A 24,486-nucleotide genomic window follows, 5' to 3' on the forward strand; every position below is an offset into this window, starting at 1 on the left:
AAAATATCAAATAATATTATTTAGCTCATTCACGTAAGAGACTAGACGTATAAGATTTCATGGGATTTAGCAATTAGGAGTGACAGATTGTTTGGTAAACGTATAGCATGTTCTATATGTTATAGTTATTTGAATGACTCTTACCATAATATGTTACGTTAACATACCAGGCACGTTCTCAGTTGGTTATTTATGCCTCATATAACGTACACTTATTCAGCCTGTTGTTCACTATTCTTTATTTATTTTAAATTGCCTTTCAAATGTCTATTCTTGGTGTTGGGTTTTATCAAATAAATTTCCCCCAAAAATGCGACTTATATGTTTTTTTCCTTCTTTATTATGCATTTTCGGCCGGTGCGACGTATACTCCGGAGCGACTTATAGTCCGAAAAATACGGTAATTGAAATACCACAACGCTGGATATTGTTCAGATAAGTTAAATGATCATAATAATCATTTTCCGCACATGCGTACTAGGTTGCATTGCGCCGGAACGGGGAGGGGGTCTTAAACGATGGCATTGTGTGTGTGTGGACAGGGATAAGGTTAGGAGGGATAAACCCTGTATAACCTTAGCCGGCTTAGTGTAGAAGCAGCCTTATACTGGGTTTAAACATTCTATTTCCATGATAAAATCAGATTGCCTACAGGAAGTGAATGTGTAATCTTGTGTCTGCTAAAGGTATCTTCCCAGCTCCACTTGCTGCTTTCTAGTCGAGAGTCATCATCAGCGGTCCGAACAGTCGGGAAAGGACTTTTAACAAGACGAAGACAACGCTTGCTAAAGTCATCTCTCGGCCGTAGTAGCTCGAGCTCCCCAGGGTGCCCGAGTGTCATGGCAACCATAACAGAAGACTCATTTTCATACTGATGAGGCGTCTGGCCGCCACTCCCGCTCTTCTCTGGTGCCCTGAAATTTTAATGACTTCTTCTTTATCTTCTGCTCTTGGCACCGGCTGCTGCTTGTGTGTGTGCCCGCGTTTGTGTGTGTGTGTTCATTCATGTCATGACTCTGGGCTTCACTATTCAGTCATTCACGAACATGAGTGTTGTGTTTAATACAAGCTCAGACCAAAGGCGATGACATATTGAAGGCCGCTTCTGGTAGACCTCCTCCAGTCTGCTCCTCTCGGTGCCTTCAGGTTAGAAACATTCAAATTAATGTTGCACATCAAGTAGGGCTGGACACTTAATCAAATTTTGATTTCGAATATGGCTTCTCATGATCATTAAAATATAATAATCGAACGCTTAATGGGCCGCACAACGTACATGCAAATTCCAGCGCTTGACACAGCGCTAGGATGCTTAATCAATCACTAAAGTCAAAAAAAGAAGTAAGGCTTATGATTTCCGCATTTACGTAGCCGCAGACGGCGTAACATAATCAGCCAATAAAACGCTGTTCAACGCAGAACATCAGGGAAATTGAAATAAATGTGAGTGAAATACTGTCACTGTGTGGAAAAGAAACATTTGTCTGCGGAAAAAAATGTGTCCGATACCGCTTATTCATCCCCTACACACTCAACCGCCCCGTCCTGAACTACAATCAGAATCAGAAATACTTTAATAATCCCAGAGGGGATTATTAAAGTATTTCTGATTCTGATTGAAACAGTGTGGAGACGACCACTTGAAACAGCGACTTATTAAACTAAAGCTAGCGAGAACATTCCGTACACCAACAACGCATTTCATCTGCTGGTGTTGTTGTGAGCGACAGGGGCGTCCATGATAACGTTGCTTGGATGGCAACATCTTTTGCTTCAAAACCTGTATATACCTTTCAGCATTAATGGTGCCTTCACAGATGTGTAAGGTACCCATGCCTTGGGCACTAATACACCCCCATACCATCAGAGATGCTGGCTTTTGAACTTTGCGCTTAGAACAATCCGGATGGTTATTTCCCTCTTTGTTCCAGAGGACACAACCTCCACAGTTTCCAAAAAAAACTTTGTGTAAACCGGCGGCATTTCTGGGTGTTGTTGATAAATGGCTTTCGCTTTGCATAGTATAGTTTTAACTTGCACTTACAGATGTAGCGACAAACTGTAGTTACTGAGAGTGGTTTTCTGAAGTGTTCCTGAGCCCATGTGGTGATATCCTTTACACACGGATGTCAGTTTTTGATGCAGTACCGCCTGAGGGATCGACTGTCACAGGGATCCAATGTTGATTTTCAGCCATGCTGATTACGTATTTCTCCAGATTCTCTGAACCTTTTGATATTACGGACCGTAGATGGTGAAACCCCTAAATTCCTTGCAATAGCTGGTTGAGAAATGTTGTTCTTAAAGAATTTGCTCATGCATTTGTTCACAAAGTGGCGACCCTCGCCCCATCCTTGTTTGTGAATGACTGAGCATTATATGGAAGCTGCTTTTATACCCAATCATGGCACCCACCTGTTCCCAATTAGCCTGTTCACCTGTGGGATGTTCCAAATAAGTGTTTGATGAGCATTCCTCAATTTTCTCAGTCTTTATTGCCACTTGTGCCATCTTTTTTGAAACATGTTGCAGGCATCAAATTCCAAATGAGCTAATATTTGCAGAAAATAACGTTTTCCAGTTTGAACGTTAACTATCTTGTCTTTGCAGTCTATTTAATTGAATATAGCTTGAAAATGATTTGCAAATCATTGTATTCTGTTTTTATTCACGATTTACACAACGTGCCAACTTCACTGGTTTAGGGTTTTGTACATTATCAATCCTTTAGACTTCTGATCTACATGATGTACAAGTGTCTTATCATGACCTTGAGTGTTTTGTTTTTTTGTCCGGGCCCGCTGTGCAGAACCCCAAGCTGAACATAACCTAAATGTGTCAGTGAGTAATTGTAAAAAATGTGTCCCGCTTGTATTGTCCACTAACGCCGATCATGTGTGTTGCTTTTTCCAGGAGGAGGAAACGAGAGAGCAGCAGGAAAATGGACGTATCGAGCCGGCGGGCCGCGCCGACTCCTGCATGGAGCACACCGCCATCAGGTCTCTAGAGTAAGTCCTTCAACCTTCAAGCTGTCCTGTCTTGACCCGCTCCAATGACCTCTCGCTGTGCACTTGCTGAGCACAGCAGGCATCATTTTAACATAAAACATTTGGGAGAATTGTGACACAGGACGCAAAAGCCTAAAAATAAATAAATACATAAATTCAACGCCACTTCCTGTCACTTGAGTGGGAGCAGAATACCATCACAGCTCCCACACACTCATCCACTCCTGTTATTAACAAGCGTGTCTTATGTTGTTGTGCTGCACGCTTCCACTTTGATATGCAGGTGTGCTGTTGTTCTTATTACTGCCAGACTTGGGCTTTTCACGCCTCCTACTTGTCAACACGGGGCCCATTTTCCCCAAACTAATCATAGTTATTGTTTCTGAGCTGCGAGGCCACTGGATTATCAGGCTCAGGCACTAAACTACAAATGATGGCAAATGTGCATCTTACACCAGAAGCTTATTTTGACTACTTATTATGTACATTACGTGGACAAAAGTATTGGGACAGACAGTCAAAACTCAGGGCTCAAATATCGGTATTGGAAGGGGGACACCCATGATAACTAGAGATGTCCGATATTATCGGCTGATAAATGCTTAAAATGTAATATAAATTATCGGTATCGGTTTCAAAAAGTAAAATTAATGACTTTTTAAAACGCCGCTGTACGGAGTGGTACATATCCGGTAAAACACGGACGTAGGGAGCAGTACAGAGCAGTTGCGTCTCCCAGTCAGCAGCCCCTCCCCTCTCCCCTCTCCCACACACAACACAGGAGTTGACGACTGCAGCATGAGAGGTTTACTGGCGACGCTTGATGACCACATCAAACCGCCGCGAGCGCAGCATAACAACAACAAGAGTGTGTTGTTGCCGGTGCTGTAGCCGTGGCTAACGAGCGAGCTCGCTCGGTGACTGACTAACGACACCACGTCTATGGTTTGGGATTATTTTAAAGTGTGTCTGACGGATAAAAAACTGGCAATTTGCAATGACTGCAAAAAGTTGGTTATGCGAGGAGGAACCAAGACGTCTTCCTTTAATACGAGCAATTAGATCTCCCACCTCTTCAAGAATCATAAGGAGATACACGATGAATACAAGCGGAAGATGGATGTGAGCCCAGTTTATAATTCCCTGTTATACAGTATGCCAGGCAGTCTTGCACTAAATGAGGACTATGTTATTGTTTACTTTATTACTCTAGTATACTCTGAACTGAAGCTGTGTGCCTTCATTGTTTTTGTAGCTGTTGTTTTGAGGCATGTTTGAAAAATAAAAAAAATAATGCACTTTGTGAAACTCAAAGTATAGTATTTCCCATAGTTGTTGTTGGGTATCAGGATTATCTCAGGGAGAGCATGTCCCAAATTCCAAGCTGCTGTTTTGAGGCATGTTAAAAAAAAAAATGCACTTTGTGACTTGAATAATAAATATGGCAGTGCCATGTTGGCACTTTTTTCCATAACTTGAGTTGATTTATTTTGGAAAACCTTGTTACATTGTTTAATGCATCCAGCGGGGCATCACAACAAAATTAGGCATAATAATGTGTTAATTCCACGACTGTATATATCGGTATCGGTTGATATCGGAATCGGTAATTAAGAGTTGGACAATATCGGAATATCGGATATCGGCAAAAAAGACATTATCGGACATCTCTAATAATAACTATACAAAATGTTTGCCTCATCGTAGTGCGACTACATTTATAGTAACAATCAATAATGAATTTATAGTAACTATTAATTTAGCACCAATATCTACTTCTTTTTTTGGTTAGGTTACTATCATGTATGTCTGCATCAGTGTCATTATAGTATCCAGTTTTGGTACGCGTCCCTGCCGATGTTGTGTAACCTTGTTTAATTCTTCCACACCAAACTTTTCCAAGCAGGCTTTTATGGATGTTGCTTTGTGCACTGGGAACAGTAAAAGTTAAGGATGGGCGATATGGCATAAAAATAATATCGAGATATTAGGGTTGTACGGTATACCGGTATTAGTATAGTACCGCGATGCTAATGAATCATATTCGGTACTATACCGCCTCTAAAAAGGCCATTGGTGGATCTACACCTGAAATCCACTGTAATGATACCAAGTACAGGAACGTATCTAGTCGATACTACTATGATTACATAGATATTTTTTGGCATCACAACATCTTCTTTCGTTTAAAAAAAATGTATATTATGTTTATAAACTCAGGAAATATGTCCCTGGACACATGAGGACTTTGAATATGACCAATGTATGATCCTGTAATGACTCTGTATCGGATTGGCACCTAAATTTCTGGTATCATCCAAAACTAATGTATCAAAACAAAAGTAAGTAAAGTATCAAACAACAGAAGAATAAGTGATTATTACATTTTAACAGAAGTGTAGATAGAACATGTTAAAAAGAGAACGTGAGCAGATTTTAACAGTAAATGAACAAGTAGATTAATAATTCATTTTCTTTGGACAAAATAATAGAATGGAAAATGACACAATATATTACTGCATACGTCAGTAGCTAAATTAGGAGCCTTTGTTTGCTTGCTTACTGCTAAAAGACAAGTTGTCTTGTATGTTCACTATTTTATTTAAGGAACAACTTGCAATAAGAAACATATGTTTATTGTACCGTAATATTTATTGTTAAAATAAAGCCAATAATGCAATGTTTTGTGGTCCCCTTTATTTAGAAAAGTATCAAAATACATTTTGGTACCGGTACCAAAATATTGGTATCGGGACAACTTTTCGAGATATATTTTGCAGCCTCCTGCAGTAATGATGTATATCATGATATATTATTTGGTATGTAAATGATAATAGAACCATTGACAACATTGGTTCAGTTCAGCTAAATTTGTTGGTTTTCTGACATGGACTTGTTTCTTCAGCATTGTCCACACGTTTAATTCAGGACTTTGGGAAGGCCATTGTAAAACCTTAATTCTAGCCTGATAGCCATTCCTTTACCACTGGCGAAACAGCTCAATTTTTGTTTCATCTGACATCACATGGACAAAGATAAGAACTTCTAGAGGAAAGTTCTGTGGTCAGATGAAACAAAAAATTTAGCTGTTTGGCCACAATACCCAGCAATATGTTTGGAGGAGAAAAGGTGAGGCCTTTAATCCCAGGAACACCATGCCTACCGTCAAGCATGGTGGTGGTAGTATTATGCTCTGGGCCTGTTTTGCTGCCAATGAAACTGGTGCTTTACAGAGAGTAAATGGGACAATGAAAAAGGAGGATTACCTCCAAATTCTTCAGGACAACCTAAAATTATCAGCCCGGAAGTGGGGTGTTGCAACAGTACAATGACCCCAAACACACGTCAAAAGTGGTAAAGGAATGGTTAAATCAGGCTAGAATGAAGGTTTTAGAATGGCCTTTCAAAAGTTCTGACTTAAACATGTGGACAATGCTGAAGAAACAAGTCCATGTCAGAAAACCAACAAATTTTGCTAAACTGCACCAATTTTGTCAAGAGGAGCAGTCAAAAATTCAACCAGAAGCTTGTGGATGGCTACCAAAAGCGACATGTAACCAAATATCAACATTGCTGTATGTATACTTTTGACCCAGCAGATTTGGTCACATTTTTAGTAGTCCCATAATAAATTCATATAAGAGCCAAACTTCATGAATGTTTTTTGTGACCAACAAGTATCTGCTCCAATCACTCTATCACAAAAAAATAAGAGTTGTAGAAATTATTGGAAACTCAAGACAGCCATGACATTATGTTCTTTACAAGTGTGTGTCAACTTTTGACCACGACTGTATGAAGACTTTTGTCCACACGGTGTACATCACATTCTTATCAGGAAGTGATGGTTGAAGAATAAAATAAGATGTTTCTCTAAATAACATTATTTTAAATACTGAGGCTACTTGATGTTGCGTCTGAATGACTAACAGCACTAAATCATTTATTCAGCTAAAATAAATCTCTCCAGTGAACATTATTATTTTCACCCTTTTTTGACAACTAGTTTCTCCCAAGTTTTATTATATTTTGCTGACGTTTTATTTGTATTTCTCATTGTGCTTTCAACACTGCTTACATTTTACCCCCCAATTGTTCCCCATTTGTTGTTTTTATTCATGATTCTTTTCACCCCCTTTCCTCATTCTGTTTGCTGTCCCCCACCCTTCCCACTTCCTCACCCCGTTCTCACATCCCAGAGACATTGTCAAAGTGGTGGAGGTGACAAACGATGGCGGGCCCCTGGGAATCCACGTGGTGCCTTTCAGTGGCAGGGACCGCAGGTAAATATATCCCAGCCAGAAGGAAGGCTGCTGCTTTTCAAGCAATAAAGATGTTGCTGTTTTTACCTTTCCTAAGAGGATCATTGCCCGCCTACTTGACAAATGGGTTTTTATTTTTGGGAAAAAGAAGTCTTTAAGGGTTAGAAATTTGCTTTTTTAGCAGCAATGTGTCACTGCTTGGTGATGCTTTAACACTCATCTGCATCATGAAGCCATTTGCCGGTTTAATGTCATCAATCATGGCGGCTTGCAGCCTGTCATATTTCTCTGGCCCCCTTGTCACGTCTGCTTTGCACCATTCACAACGCATGCACACACACACACACAGACACGCACCTTCTTGTATTTGTTACCTTCTTGAGACCTCCGAAAAAATGCCTACCTCTTTAGGACCACCCTTTCTAGATATATAAAGATTTTTATTTACAACATTAATAATATATACATACTATGCAAACGTAAAAAAGCTTTTTGGGAAAAGTTAGTTGGAATTTCACAAGAAAAAGGTCACAATTTCACAAGAAAAACATAGAATATGGGCAGTTTTATAATAAAAGTCGTACTTTTACTCAACACAAGTCAAAATTCTACAAGAAAAACTGAACATTTGTGCAATGTTATGATAAAAGTTGGAATTTTACTCAATAACAGTCAGAATTTTACAGGAAAAGTTAAACATTTTGGCAATTTTAATGAAAAGAGTCGTAATTTTACTTGACAAAAGTCACAATTTTGTAAGAAAGCTTAAAAATTTGGGCAATATTATGATAATAATCTGAATTTTACTTGGCAAAATTATGACAAAAGTCACCATTTTACTCCATTTCATTTTACAAGAACAGCAAAAGTAATTTTACATTAAAAAAAAAGTAATTTTACGTGAAAATATTGCAATATTACAGTAACAGAAAGAATATGATAAATTGTTCCCAATTTTAAAAGAAAAAAGTCGACACATTGTGAGAAAAAGACAGCTTTTAGTTATTTGTTTTTCTTTCTCTCATTCAAATGTTTAAACACACTTGTTATTTCATATGTTGACCAGAGGGGGGAGCACTTTTAAAACCGACACACAGTCAATTTGAAAAATCCCTCCTTTTTGGGACCACCCTAATTTTGATAGATTTCACCACCAGGGGTGCAAATGAGACATTCTCTATTGGATGCAATGGTTTTCCATATTGGGACCATTATTTATGTCCTAACTTGTTCACCGCTCCTCATATGGAAGGTACTTTTCCTTGTTGGTTTCTCAAGAAGGGTAGAAATACAAGAACACACACACACACACACACACACACACACACACACACACACACACACACACACACACACACACACACACACACACACACACAGACTTTCTTGTATTTGTTACCTTCTTGAGACCTTCGAAAAAATGCCTACCTCTTTAGGACCACCCTTTCTAGATATATAAAGATTTGTATTTACAACATTAATAATATATACATACTATGCAAACATAAAAAAGGTTTTGAGTTGGAATTTCACAAGAAAAAGGTCACAATTTCACAAGAAAAAGGTCACAATTTCACAAGAAAAACTTAGAATTTTGGCAGTATTATAATAAAAGTCATAATTTTACTCAACGCAAGTCAAAATTTTACAAGAAAAACTGAACATTTGGGCAATGTTATGATAAAAGTTGGAATTTTACTCAATAACAGTCGCAATTTTACAAAAAAAGTTTAGAATTTTGGCAATTTTATGAAAAGAGCCATAATTTTACTCGACAAAAGTCACAATTTTGTAAGAAAACTTAAAAATTTGAGCAATATTATGATAATAATCGGAATTTTACTTGGCAAAATGATGACAAAAGTCATCATTTTACTCCAAAAAATGTCACTATTTTACAAGAACAACAAAAAAATTGCCAATATTGTGATAAAAGTAATTTTACATTAAAAAAAATAGTAATTTTTCGAGAAAATATTGCAATATTACAGAAACAGAAAGAATATGAGAAATTATTCTCAATTTTAAAAGAAAAAAGTCGACACATTGTGAGAAAAAGACAGCTTTTAGTTCATTTTTTCCCCCTTTTTTTTCTTTTGTTTGTAATTGGTTTTTAATCTTCATTATTTACTTCAAGTTATTACAGTATGTCTCTATATACATATTTATTTATTTAAAAAAAATAATTTTGGCCAAAGTTGGTGCATTTCAATTTCTTATACACACTTATTACATATGTTGACCAGAGAGGGGAGCACTTTTAAAACCGACACACAGTCAATTTGAAAAATCCCTCCTTTTTGGGACCACCCTAATTTTGATAGATTTCACCACCAGGGGTGCAAATGAGACATTCTCTATTGGATGCAATGGTTTTCCATATTGGGACCATTATTTATGTCCTAACTTGTTCACCGCTCCTCATATGGAAGGTACTTTTCCTTGTTGGTTTCTCAAGAAGGGTAGAAATACAAGAACACACACACACACACACGGACTTTCTTGTATTTGTTACCTTCTTGAGACCTTCGAAAAAATGCCTACCTCTTTAGGACCACCCTTTCTAGATATATAAAGATTTGTATTTACAACATTAATAATATACACATACTATGCAAACATAAAAAAGGTTTTGAGTTGGAATTTCACAAGAAAAAGGTCACAATTTCACAAGAAAAACTTGGAATTTTGGCAGTATTATAATAAAAGTCATAATTTTACTCAACGCAAGTCAAAATTTTACAAGAAAAACTGAACATTTGGGCAATGTTATGATAAAAGTTGGAATTTTACTCAATAACAGTCGCAATTTTACAAAAAAAGTTTAGAATTTTGGCAATTTTATGAAAAGAGCCGTAATTTTACTCGACAAAAGTCACAATTTTGTACGAAAACTTAAAACTTTGAGCAATATTATGATAATAATCGGAATTTTACTTGGCAAAATGATGACGAAAGTCATCATTTTACTCCAAAAAATGTCACTATTTTACAAGAACAACAAAAAATTGCCAATATTGTGATAAAAGTAATTTTACATTAAAAAAAAATAGTAATTTTTCGAGAAAATATTGCAATATTACAGAAACAGAAAGAGTATGAGAAATTATTCCCAATTTTAAAAGAAAAAAGTCGACACATTGTGAGAAAAAGACAGCTTTTAGTTCATTTTTTTCTTCTTTTTTTTCTTTTGTTTGTAATTGGTTTTTAATCTTCATTATTTACTTGAAGTTATTACAGTATGTCTCTATATACATATTTATTTATTTAAAAAAAATAATTTTGGCCAAAGTTGGTGCATTTCAATTTCTTATACACACTTATTACATATGTTGACCAGAGGGGGAGCACTTTTAAAACCGACACAGTAAATTTGAAAAATCCCTCCTTTTTGGGACCACCCTAATTTTGATAGATTTCACCACCAGGGGTGCAATGAGACATTCTCTATTAGATGCAATGGTTTCCGTATTGGGACCATGATTTCGGTCCTAACTTGTTCACCGGTCCTCATATGGAAGGTACTTTTCCTTGTTGGTGTCTCAAGAAGGGTATAAATACAACAACACACACACACACACACACACACACACACACACACACACACACACACACACACACACACACACACACACACACACACACACACACACACACACACACACACATACTCTCACTCACTACACAAGTGTCAGCAGTGCACAAGTGCAGCTGGAACAAGGCTAGGGAGGCATTAGAGGAATTTCACATCTGGTTCAAATATTCCCAAAGAGGCCAGAGTCCAAGTGGAGGAGCACTTGAGAGCCAAGCCAACAGGAGCCCCCCTTTTCTTGTTCCTTTTTTTTTTTTCCCCGGGAAATAAGATCTTTGACCATACAAAAGTGGGTCTTGCACTTGATTGGAAGTCAAGATCATATCACAATCTTCCCTGGCTGACTCGGTTCCTCTAAAAGCACATTTGTAAAGCACTTTTACTTTATTGGTAAAATGTGTGGGCAGGCATTACTCCAAGATTAAGCTTTCATCAGAGAAATAGGCCCTTCGCAGCAAATCACATTGTGTTCCCACTCAAATCCAATCAGTGAAAATGTTTGTGAACTTTGCTGCCCTCGCTGTAATCACATTCTCATTGGTATTGCATTAGAAGCCTTAGCAGAGGCTGAGTGTTAAACTATACAATCTACTCAATTTACTGAGGTGGCACGCGCTCACACGAGACAGAAGGACTCTGTTTGGTTTGTTTCATCTCCGGTTTGGCTCTTTAATCCGCAGAGCGCCCTTTCAGGTGATGCTAGCTCCTTAGCAGGAGGCGTTCACCAGTTTGCCATGCTGGATTACAACCGTGCCATGATAGGCAGACCTCAACCCGCCTGCCAAAAAACACACTTTTGTGCTCAGGGAAGGGATACAATTCAGACTTTGGAGGGTTTGTGAATGCACATGTAGACATTTTTGCTACAACACTACCGGTAATTGCAGGACCGTATTAAGTTTTGAGCCACGAGGACTGGGCATGACCCTGAAATTACTGCCGATAAACCATATTATCGTCAGTATTATTTTGAAACCAAATTAAGCACTAATGTAATAATGATTTACAATAATAATAACATATGTATTCCTTTCAAACACAATACACTTTTATTTCTTTTTTTTACTATTGTAATTGGAAGGTCAATACCTTGAAATTATCCAAAATTAGTTAACAAACAAATAAAAATGACTAAATCTCCTAATAAATATTGAATATCTTAGAGCAGTGGTTCTTAACCTTGTTGGAGGTACTGAACCCCACCAGTTTCATATGCGCTTTCACCGAACCCTTGTTTAGTGAAAAATCAAATGTTTTTTTCTTAATTTAATCTTAATTTATAAATATTAATCATGAAATGATGTTATTTCTTAAATAAATACTAATAAAGATATATTTTACAAACAGAACGTTACAGGAATGTACACATGATCCCATGTTTACATCTCATTGTGCAAAATGTGAATGTTTTAGTGGGAACTAAATGCGATATCGGAAAGGGGTACAAATTATTTCCAAAGCAGGACCCCCACCCAGACATACAATACTAGTACACAGCTCATGAAAAACAATATGTTGTGTTACTGTCATTGTAAGTGGGCCAAAACACTTATTTTAGAAAATAATCCCATGGAAATGACTGCTGTCATTTGATTATAATAATAAAACATCCATCCATCCATCCATTTTCTACCGCTTGTCCCTTTTGGCGTCATTAACTTGGTATTTAGTCAGGTTTGGGACAGGTGTGCTGCTGGTGTGGCCACAGTGTGCACATCTAAGTTAAAGTACCAATGATTGTCACACACTAGGTGTGGTGAAATTTGTCCTATGCGTTTGACCCATCACCCTTGTTCACCCCCTGGGAGGTGAGGGGAGCAGTGGGCAGTGGTGCCGCGCCCAGGAATCATTTTTGGTGATTTAACCCCCAATTCCAACCCTTGATGCTGAGTGCCAAGCAGGGAGGTAATGGGTCCCATTTTTATAGTCTTTGGTATGACTCGGCCGAGGTTTGAACTCACAACCTACCAATCTCAGGACGGACACTCTAACCACTTGGCCACTCAGTTAGAGGGAACATTGTTTGGGGGTATCCATAATACGCTGATAGGGAGAAGTTTTTATTTACACGATGAGTCTGATGTGTCCTGACCTCCGCGGCGGAGGTTCCGCCGAACCCCTGAAGCCGACTCACCGAACCCCTAGGGTTCAATCGAACCCAGGTTAAGAACCACTGTCTTAGAGTGTAGTTTTTTCCCTAGCAGGGAAAAACTGGGTCAGGTTAGTGTGTTTTTTAAATTTTTGTTGCCATCACTTTTCAACAAATTGGTCATACTTAGTCGTCTGGGTTAATAGGCTCATCTCGCTTATTCGGTTTGAAGCGGAAATATTCCCACAAAGGACATTTTTCTTACTTTGCGGTTCTTCAAACTAATGAGTCGCAACTATCGAAGCCACCTCTCACCTCCACCCCTCAGAGACAAAGATTGTGCATGACTGACAAGAGCTTTCACCCCGTTCATTTAATTCTGCTATTGAATAAACGAGCTACGAGCGATGCACCGAGTGAACCCTCTTGCACCCTGATTGAAAGCGAGAGAAGAAAACACACACACAGACATGGCAATTTATCAATTAACTTTGGTAAAAGTTATCAAGATTATTTTCATTTATTTTTCAATTAATTGGCCCAGGCCTAGCAAGGTTTCCACCAAACAATGCAGTTGAGCTTTTGTGTGCTTTTAGCTATTTAATGCTTAGGCCTATGGAGCTAAATTGGGGCCAAATGTTTTGTACTTTGAAGAAATACACATGGGAACTGAAAAATACATAATTGTACTCAAAATAAAAATAAGTGCACATAATTGTTTTAGGTTGAATATAATTATGATTCACTCTGGTAATTCTTTTGAATAAATTCTTTATTTTCATTTTTAACTTCCATAATTCTGGAAGACGTAATTTATTTTTAACAGTTAAATTTTTTTGTTCCATCTTCCGATCTTTTGGCACAAATTTCGAATGGTGTGCGTGACATCAACTAAGATGAGCGTGGAATCGTGAAAGACAGCTTAGGAAAAATAATAGGGGCCAGCCCTATCTTGTTGCCTTTAGGGAATACAGGAACTAAAACAATTCAACTTAACAGTGGAGTTTGCATGTTCTCCCCGTGACTGCGTGGGTTACCTCCAGCTACTACCACCACCAAAGACATGCACCTGGGGATAGGTTGATTGGCAACACTAAATTGACCCTAGTGTGTAAATGTGAGTGTGAATGTTGTCTATCTGTGTTGGCCCTGCCTACCGCCCAAATGCAGCTGAGATAGGCTCCAGCACCACCAGTGACCCCGAAAGGGACAAGCGGTAGAAAATGGATGGATGGATTTAATGTAGGCGACACCAGAGGTCTCCAACCACGGGACCAATGCTGCAATTATTCTTTTGGGAACAATAATATACGGTTAGGAAGCTCACAGTTTTTGCATGTTTGCCATTTTGTTTCATTGTGCTTGGCAGAGCTTTCTCTATTCCAATTTATTGTAGCCGCCCTTGAACACACCAGAGTTGTATCCATGAAACCAATGTCACCAAATTTGATTTTATAAGCGACTTTGTGCTCGTTTTGTAACATGTAGTTGCTTATTTATGTATATCGGGCCGTGCCAGCAACCTGGGGGTTCCTCGTTCAATCCCCACCTTCTACCAACCTCGTCACGTCCGTTGTGTCCTTGAGCAAGACGCTTCACCCTTGCTCCTGATGGGTCGTGGTTAGCGCCTTGCATGGCAGCTCCCGCCATCAGTGAGTGAATGTGGAAATAGTGTCAAAGCGCTTTGAGTACCTTGAAGGTAAAAACGCGCTATACAAGTATAACCCATTTATCATTTGTGTCTGCGTTAATTTCACGATTGTCTTCCAGCTTCGCACAATAAACAAAAACACGAGTGCGGTAGGTTATAAAGTAAAAGTTAAAGTACCACTGATAGTCACACACACACACACAGTAGGTGTGGTGAAATTACCCTCTGCTTTTGACCCATCCTAGGTCCACTCTCTGCATTGTGTTTGCTGGTTATCACATTCAATGGATCGCAGCTGGATTGTTTGGTTTGTCTTAGAAGACGTTCGCCTCTCATCCAAGTAGGCTTCATGAGTTCATGCTCAAAGACTTAGATTGGTCAGATCTAGTCTAGCGGCTGATGGCAAAACCCCTAATATCTGTACCCCAACACCCTCCTGCTGTGCATAAGACACAGTGACCTGGATAAATGAGAACATCCACAGACTGGTTATCACAGATGCCCAAGTTGGCTGGCACATCATACGAGCCTGGAGGCTGTGCGTAGCAATGAGTGGCAGTAAGTGGAGCAAAGATGAGGAAAAAATAGAATAAAGAATTGGACAAGAGACGTTCACCAGGCAGATTGAATATAGCATGGTAATACTGATGAGGTTAAAGGACTTCAATGAGGTTAAAGGACATGGGACAAGACAAGGCAAATTCATGAGATAAAAATAGCAGCCCTTGTCGTGCTTTTCTTGGTTTTATACCCAATACCTAATACATAAATACATAGCATCATGATACATTGCCTGAAGGCAACATTTTTGCTAAGCTGTGATAATGCCACGCCCCTCTCAGTTTATGACACTCCCCCATGCTAAATACGGGCCAAAATTCAAAATCTAGAAAAGAAAATATTTGAATCTGAAAAGGGGAAATAATGTTAACTAAAAAAACAAGATTTGAAATTGAAAAAAAGAAAAGCTCAAATATATGAAAACATTAAAATAATTTGTTCAAAATAATTACCAGAGTGAATCATACTTATAATCACCTGAAAAAAAATTGTGTGCACCTATTTTAGTTTGAAATCCTTTGTCTTTTTTTCAAAATTGAACATCAAAACTTTATTTTTCAGTTTCAACGCTTATTTTTACAAAACGTTTGGCCCTACTTTAGCTCTATGAATCCACACTCTATATATGCCAGCCATAATGCGCCCACACCGTGTCTTTTATTATGTTGACTTTGAGCTTTTGGACCTTACAGGACTCTTGGTTTGTTGGTCAAGCGTCTGGAGCATGGAGGCAAGGCCCAGCAGCAAGTCCTTTTCCAAGAGAGCGACTGTATCGTCAGAATCAATAATGGAGACCTGAGAAACATCCGCTTTGAACAGTAAGAAAGTGGCTCAGCAGCTGAGTTCTAAACCCCCCCTGCAGAACTTTGATGGCTTTTTACAAGCCTTCGTTGTTCCCTTTTGCTTCTTCCCTCTACTTTTTATTCAAATCTTTGCCGACCAGTATTCACTATAGTGGCTGGCAGGGCCAAACTCTCCAAACACATAAATGATCCAAAAGCGTCTTTATACTGCAACAGAAAATGCTCCTCATTAGAAATGCTGCAATCATATAGATCATGGGGTTAAAAACAAATGCAAAATAAAATGCCAAAAACACACACAAACTCCTAAAACAACTGCATAAAAGAAATGTTGCAAGTTCACAGAACAAAATTAGCCATGCTACTCGGAAATTAGCCAAGGTACCAGAACATTAGCCAGGCTACCAGGAAGTAAGACAGTTGTACCAGGAAGTTAACCAATTCTACCTGGACAGTAGCCAACGCTACCAAGATGTTTGGTGGGCCACCAGGACGTTAACCGGGCTACCAGGGGTGCCAGGACTGAATAATATCTGTCTTTAACAGACCTGAGCAAATATTTTGACTCAAGGGGCCAGATTGAGAGAAAAATTATTATTATTATTATTATTATTATTATTATATATATATACACTACCGTTCAAAAGTTTGGGGTCACCCAAACAATTTTGTGGAATAGCCTTCATTTCTAAGAACAAGAATAGACTGTCACGTTTCAGATGAAAGTTCTCTTTTTCTGGCCATTTTGAGCGTTTAATTGACCCCACAAATGTGATGCTCCAGAAACTCAATCTGCTCAAAGGAAGGTCAGTTGTGTAGCTTCTGTAACGAGCTAAACTGTTTTCAGATGTGTGAACATGATTGCACAAGGGTTTTCTAATCATCAATTAGCCTTCTGAGCCAATGAGCAAACACATTGTACCATTAGAACACTGGAGTGATAGTTGCTGGAAATGGGCCTCTATACACCTATGTAGATATTGCACCAAAAACCAGACATTTGCAGCTAGAATAGTCATTTACCACATTAGCAATGTATAGAGTGTACTTCTTTAAAGTTAAGACTAGTTTAAAGTTATCTTCATTAAAAAATATAGACATTTTAATGTCTATATTTTGAACGGTAGTGTATATATATATATATATATATACATATATATATATATATATATATATATATATATATATATATATATATATATATATATATATATATATATATATATATATATGTATATATATATATATATATATTTATATATATACATTAGGTCAGGAAAAAACACAAGAGCATACTGGCACCATACTTATTTTGATTATTGTTTCTCAGCTGTTTGTAAATGTTGCAGTTTATAAATAAAGGTTTATAAAAAAAATTAAAAAAAATTAAATAAAAAAATTAGCCTCTGCGCATACGCATAGCATAGATCCAACGAATCGATGACTAAATTAAACGCCAACTATTTTTATAATCGATTTAATCGATTAGTTGTTGCAGCCCTATATGTAATATTTACATATTATATATACAGTATATAATATATACTGATATATTATTACATTATATTATATTTTTTATATAATATATAACAATTACCATGTACAATACTACAGTATATGTAACAGCTGAAGCAAATAAAAGGGCAGCATTAAATAGAGAGTAACATTTTATGTCATTTTATTCCTCTTTATTCCCCCCATGCCCTTTAGAGAAGTAGAATACGGTTTCTAACGCTCTTACTGTCTTTTAACGCTCATCCCACTTTTTGCATCACTATGCAAATCTACCTGCTAACTCCTCATTAGATCCTACATGCTGCATGGGGATGGACGCTTGTCTTACAAGTTTTGTGTGCTCTGTGTTGATTAGGTGTTTCTGCTTCATGGATGATATCCACATTATGTATCACACAAAGTGTATCTCGCACGCTTGCCACGCGGATGCTAATGGGTTTATCCAGCTGCACCGCCCCAAATGGGGGATTTGTACTTGTAATGCTCATGCTGTGTCAGTTGCATTATTGTTGGATCCGTGTCAATATGCCGCGACAGTTTTGAGCACGTATTTGCGGAAGTTAATCTCCTGCCGCAGCAGAGAGAGAGCCAGACAGCAGAAGCTGGCTCGAAAAGACAAGATGTTGTAGTTAGTCGTGTTATTGTATGAGTCCATCCTCCCCAGAGAACTTTATTAGTTTGCTGGGAAAAAAGGGGGCCGAGGTATTTCACGGCAGAGAGTTGGAATGCAATAAAAGTTCTTGTTCCTCCGCCATTGACTTAAATGTCCTCTCAGCTGCCAGTGCACAAGTCATAGCAACATGTGATGGACCGGAGCAGATGGAGCTAGCGAAGGATCTGTTGCTCCGGAGTGCTGACAAGCCAACATAAGGTTCCATCTGGGCATACTGTATAGGACATGAGCTCGCACCGCCTGGGCTTGGGGGGGGTTCGAGGTTTAGAGGGGGATTTTCTGCAAACCATCCAAGCTGTAGGGGGGTTACTTCATCTGCAGCCAAATGAGAGGATTAGGTGATGGAGCCGTCAGAGACAGTTGAGCCTGCATTAAACAGGAAGTCCTAATTAACACATCACAATGTTCAGGTGTTTGAAGATGGATGGCGCATAGAAATAAGATATGTGGGAGGGCGTAAAAAGATAGTTGATGACTCTCAAAGGTGTATTTATACTGTACTTGACACACGTTTTTCCGCGCTGTCCTTTTTAAACGTGTCCACCTCCTCCTTCCAGAGCCCAGAACATGTTCCGTCAGGCCATGCGCTCGCCAGTCATCATGTTCCACGTGGTTCCTTCGTCCATGAAGGCCCATTACGAGCATCTGTCCCACGCAGAGAGGAACCCCGCGTATTCCTCGGGCCGCTTCAGTCCAGACTCTATATCCGGCGGCACCGTGGCGGGCATGGATCACGCCGCCCCTCAAAGGATGTCCCGACACGGCTCCCAAACACACCCGCACTCTCATCCTCATCCAGACCAGACCGATGGCTACCCGCCCTCAAATCACCCGACCGTTTTTGCCGCCAAACCTCCCACTGGTCAGATCCACTCACCTCAGAGGAACTCCACGCCGACCCCTAGTGGATACAGCAAAAAACTGGGGAGGAGGCTTAACATTCTGCTGAATAAAGGTAAGATTGACGCATACACCGCCTTCAGGTGCGTCAGAATACTGTCTGCCTCACCTCCTGAATTTTCTTTGCAGTTTATAATTTGGTCAGCAAAAATATTGATACATTGGTCACACTTCTATTAAAAACATTAAACATTATATTTGCATACTTGCCAACCCTTCCGATTTTTCCGGGAGCCTCCCGAATTTCAGTGCCCCTCCCGAAAATCTCCCGGGACAACCATTCTCCCGAATTTCTCCCGATTTCCACCCGGTCAACAATATTGGGGGCGTGCCTTAAAGGCACTGCCTTTAGCATCCTCTACAACCTGTCATCATGTCCGCTTTTCCTCCATACAAACAGCGGGCCGGCCCAGTCACATGATATATGCGGCATTTACACACACATAAGTAAATGCAAGGCATACTTGGTCAACAACCATACAGATCACACTGAGGGTATCCGCAAACAACTTTAACACTGTTACAAATATGCGCCACACCAAACAAGAATGACAAACACATTTCGGGAGAACATCCGCACTGTAACACAACATAAACACAACAGAACAAATACCCAGAACCCCTTGCAGCACTAACTCTTCCGGGACGCTACAATATACACCCCCCCATCCTCTCCATCTCCCGAGTTAGGAGGTTTCAAGGTTGGCAAGTATGTATATTTGAGACCTGCTAACAAACAAACAGGCACACGCCATGCAAACCCTGTTTGTGAGGGACCGTGCATTTTTTTCCTTGGATTTCATTAGGAAATTTGCAAACCATTAGCTATTTTTACCGTTGGCAATTTTTTAAATCGTAGAGAAAATAAATAAGGGTGTAACGATAGATTGATTTACCTGTATGTATATTCCTTAAAGGCCTACTGAAATGAATTTTTTTTATTTAAACGGGAATAGCAGATCCATTCTATGTGTCATACTTGATCATTTCGCGATATTGCCATATTTTTGCTGAAAGGATTTAGTAGAGAACATCGACGATAAAGTTCGCAACTTTTGCTCGCTGATTAAAAAAAGCCTTGCCTGTACCGGAAGTAGCGTGACGTCACAGGAGGTAGTATTCCGCACAATTTTCCTTTGTTTACAATGGAGCGAGGGAGATTTGGAGCGACAAAGCGACGATTACCCCATTAATTTGAGCGAGGATGAAAGATTCGTGGATGAGGAACGTTAGAGTGAAGAACTAGAGGCAGTGCAGGACGTATCTTTTTTCGCTCTGACCGTAACTTAGGTACAAGCTGGCTCATTGGATTCCACACTCTCTCCTTTTTCTATTGTGGATCACGGATTTGTATTTTAAACCACCTCGGATACTATATCCTCTTGAAAATGAGAGTCGAGAACGCGAAATGGACATTCAAAGTGACTTTTATCTCCACGACAATACATCGGTGACACACTTAGCTACTGAGCTAACGTGATAGCATCGTTCTCAAATGCAGATAGAAACAAAATACATAAATCCCTGACTGGAAGGATAGACAGAAGATCAACAATACTATTAAACCATGTACATGTAACTACACGGTTAAAAATTCTCAGCCTGGTAAGGCTTAACAATGCTGTTGCTAACGACGCTAAGGCTAATTTAGCAACTTAGCAACCGGACCTCACAGAGCTATGATAAAAACATTAGCGCTCCACCTACGCCAGCCAGCCCTCATCTGCCCATCAACAGCCGTGCTCACCTGCGTTCCAGCGATCGACGGTGCGACAAAGGACTTCATCCGTGGGTTTGGCGGCTAGCATCGGCTAGGCGTCTGCTAAGTAAGTAGTCCTTGTTGTGTTGCTACAGCCAGCCGCTAATACACCGATCGATCCCACCTACAACGTTCTTCTTTGCAGCCTCCATTGTTCATTAAACAAATTGCAAAAGATTCACCAACACAGATGTCCAGAATACTGTGGAATTATGAAATGAAAACAGAGCTTGTTGTATAGGATTCTCCGGGCTCCGAATACTTCCCTTGTCCTCGTGACGTCACACGCATACGTCAGCATAATAAAACGTTTTTAACCGGAAATGTGGCGGGAAATTTAAAATTGCACTTTATAAGTTAACCCGGCCGTATTGGCATGTGTTGCAACGTTAAGATTTCATCATTGATATATAAACTATCAGACTGTGTGGTCGGTAGTAGTGGCTTTCAGTAGGCCTTTAACTTCAATGGTATCGATCTGTGCTAGGCAAGTTTGCCTTCCAAAAAATAGGTATCCATCCAAGATCGTTTTAAAAGGGAATCAATCGATTTTATCGATACTAGACGAAGGAAAACATTGGACATAAGAACAGCAGACATTATATGAAGTTTTAAAAATAATTAATTAATGTTAAGTTTATTTTCCCATTTGTGGCATAATCAAAACAAAAATGGTGGATAACTAAATTGGTATTTTAGAAAGAAACGCTCGCGCCACAAGACAATACTCAATATTTGTGATGTGTGTGTGTGACTTTAAGAAGTGGTGCTGTTGTGTGTGAGAGCTTGAGTGTCTGAGCATGAGTTGTGCCGAACAGCAGCGTTTGTTACCGCTTGTTAAGAAAGCGTCTGAGTGTATTTCTGAGAATCACTAATAAGTGAAGCTGGAGTTCTTTGAACGCAGATTTCTGGCCGGGACATATGGTACAATACAATCAGCAAGATAGGATGGAGCTAGACCGTTCAGTATTTTATACGTAAGTAGTAAAACCTTGAAGTCAGATCTTAAGTGCACAGGAAGCCAATGCAGGTGAGCCAGTATAGGCGTAATATGATCAAACTGTCTTGTTCTTGTCAAAAGTCCAGCAGACGCATTTTGTACCTAATTGTAATCTTTTAATGCTAGACATAGGGAGACCCGAAAATAATACGTTACAGTAATCGAGACGAGACGTAACGAACGCATGAATAATGATCTCAGCGTCGCTTGTGGACAAATTGGGACTCCTTTTAGCGATATTACGGAGATGAAAGAAGGCTGTTTTAGTAACACTCTTAATGTGTGACTCAACCGAGAGAGTTGGGTCGAAGATAATACGCAGATTCTTTACCAAGTCGCTCTGTATAATTGTTTGGTTGTTAAATGTTGGTCAGCTTTAGGGGCATGTAGAGTTGGATGTCATCAGCATAACAGTGAAAGCTAACGCCGTATTTGCGTATGATGTCACCTAGCGGCAGCATGTAGATGCTAAAGAGGGAAGGACCAAGAACCGTACCCTGTGGAACTCCGCACGTTACATTAACATACTCCGAGGTCACGTTGCTATTGGAGATGCACTGCATCCTGTCAGTAAAATAGGAGTTAAACCACGAAAAGGCTAAGTCTGACATACCAATACATGTTTTGATATGTTTTAATATAATGTTATGATTGACGGTAAAATGCCCCCAGACTCCCTCGAAAACTCAAAAAATCTTTTAGTCTTCCCCGTTTGTTGTGTAATGAAATGTAATATTGAAGTGCAACTATAGGAGGTCTTAGGTCTACATATGAGTTCCATTCCCATGATAACCATCAGGTCATTTGGGGCTCCAAGCAGAATTTTATTTGTGTGGCCCACCACCTTTTATTCCACACGTTTTATTTATGTGAAATAACTGTTATACTTTTGTAATCAAACTTGAATATTATTTGATGCATGTTTTGTAATAATACATATTCATTGGGGAACATTTTTTCGGTAACACTTTAGTATGGGGAACACGCATTCACCATTAATTAGTTGCTTATTAACATGCAAATTAGTAACATATTGGCTCTTAATTAGTCATTATTAAGTACTTATTAATGCCTTATTCTGCATGGCCCTATTATACAACCAGTAAGCCATTAACTAAGAGTCTTCCCTCAATAACCTCAGAATTATTGCTTATTAGTAACCCTAACCCTTATATGTTCCCCTAGTGTCCAAATAACTCTAAATTAAGTCTTTGTTACTTTAATAAGCAACTAATTAATGGTGAATATGTTCCCCATACTAAAGTGTTACCAAATTTTCAAGAATTAAGTTTTTGAGTGGAAAATAATTACTTTGACATAATTAACACATACATTTTTGAATCTGACCATCCACACTTCAACCGTATTCAATCCGAATACCTCTGCCCTTTAAGAAGAGCATTAATGGTGTGCGCCACAGAAGGCTTACATTTCAAATAAATTTGCTCAGTTATTCATGAATTTAAATTCTACGTTCGCTTCTTCACGAAAGTCTGCGTTTAAGGTGGGGCGGCCCTGACCACCATGTAAGTCGAGTTTTACTGTAAGTCAGAACTTATATTTAAATGGACACTTAAGTCAGTCACACTGTACATCGAACACATTAAGTCCATATAAAATACAGGAATAACATGAAATCGTACTAAAAATGAGAACACTTCCTTACTTTTATTCCTCTGGTTATGTTGCACGTTTATTACTGAAAGTGAAGTGAATTATATTTATATAGCACTTTTCTCTAGTGACTCAAAGCGCTTTTACATAGTGAAACCCAATATCTAAGTTACATTTAAACCAGTGTGGGTGGCACTGGGAACAGGTGGGTAAAGTGTCTTGCCCAAGGACACAACGGCAGTGACTAAGATGGCGGAAGCGGGGATCGAACCTGCAACCCTCAAGTTACTGGCACGGCCACTACCAACTGAGCTATACCGCCCCAAGGGGTGTAGCAATAGAGGGAGGGACATCAAGTGTCAATATTGAGACCACTTTGCTGCTTAATTATCACTGTCTATTTCATAAGAGCAGATCCTTTCACATGTACATAAATACCATCTTTACCCTTAATGAGGCTCACAACGTTTGACTAAACATGCCTCCAATGTTGATTTCTACACTTTCTCAACATTTTGACATGTATAATTTTACTTTCACTTTCATTTTTTTGACACACTGCCATCTAAAGAGTTTGTCTCATGCTTTGGGAGACATCATAAAGGGAAGAAAGTTCAGTAAAAACAACAAAAGTTTAGCAATGCACAACTACGTATAATCCTCCATTTCATGCCCGTCTTTTTTGTACAATACTAATCATTAGGGATGTCCGATAATGGCTTTTTGCCGATATCCGATATTCCGATATTGTCCAACTCTTTAATTACCGATACCGATATCAACCGATACCGATATATACAGTCGTGGAATTAACACATTATTATGCCTAATTTGGACAACCAGGTATGGTGAAGATAAGGTCCTTTTTTTTAAAATTTATAGAATAAAATAAGATAAATAAATTAAAAACATTTTCTTGAATAAAAAAGAAAGTAAAACAATATAAGAACTGTTACATAGAAACTAGTAATGAATGAAAATGAGTAAAATGAACTGTTAAAGGTTAGTACTATTAGTGAACCAGCAGCATGCACAATCATGTGTGCTTACGGACTGTAT

The 24,486-nt window shown here is 38.9% G+C and overlaps 1 protein-coding gene across 6 annotated transcripts in view; it reads left to right on the forward strand.

The window, feature by feature from the left end:
- LOC133631076 (partitioning defective 3 homolog) overlaps positions 1–24,486 on the forward strand; it is a 412,449-nt gene that overhangs the window by 176,071 nt on the left and 211,892 nt on the right. For all 6 annotated transcript variants that reach the window (XR_009821393.1, XR_009821392.1, XM_062023105.1 and 3 more), the window contains exons 6-9: positions 2,914–3,008; positions 7,208–7,291; positions 15,856–15,981; positions 18,712–19,109. Coding sequence is in view for 4 of the 6 variants with exons in the window: in XM_062023105.1 (XP_061879089.1) it covers positions 2,914–3,008; positions 7,208–7,291; positions 15,856–15,981; positions 18,712–19,109 (703 nt within the window). In the remaining 2 variants the exon portion in view is untranslated. The remainder of the gene's footprint in view (positions 1–2,913; positions 3,009–7,207; positions 7,292–15,855; positions 15,982–18,711; positions 19,110–24,486) is intronic.

The sequence above is a fragment of the Entelurus aequoreus genome, linkage group LG16 (genome assembly GCF_033978785.1).
Source record: "Entelurus aequoreus isolate RoL-2023_Sb linkage group LG16, RoL_Eaeq_v1.1, whole genome shotgun sequence".
In the NCBI taxonomy this organism is placed as follows: Eukaryota; Metazoa; Chordata; class Actinopteri; order Syngnathiformes; family Syngnathidae; genus Entelurus; species Entelurus aequoreus.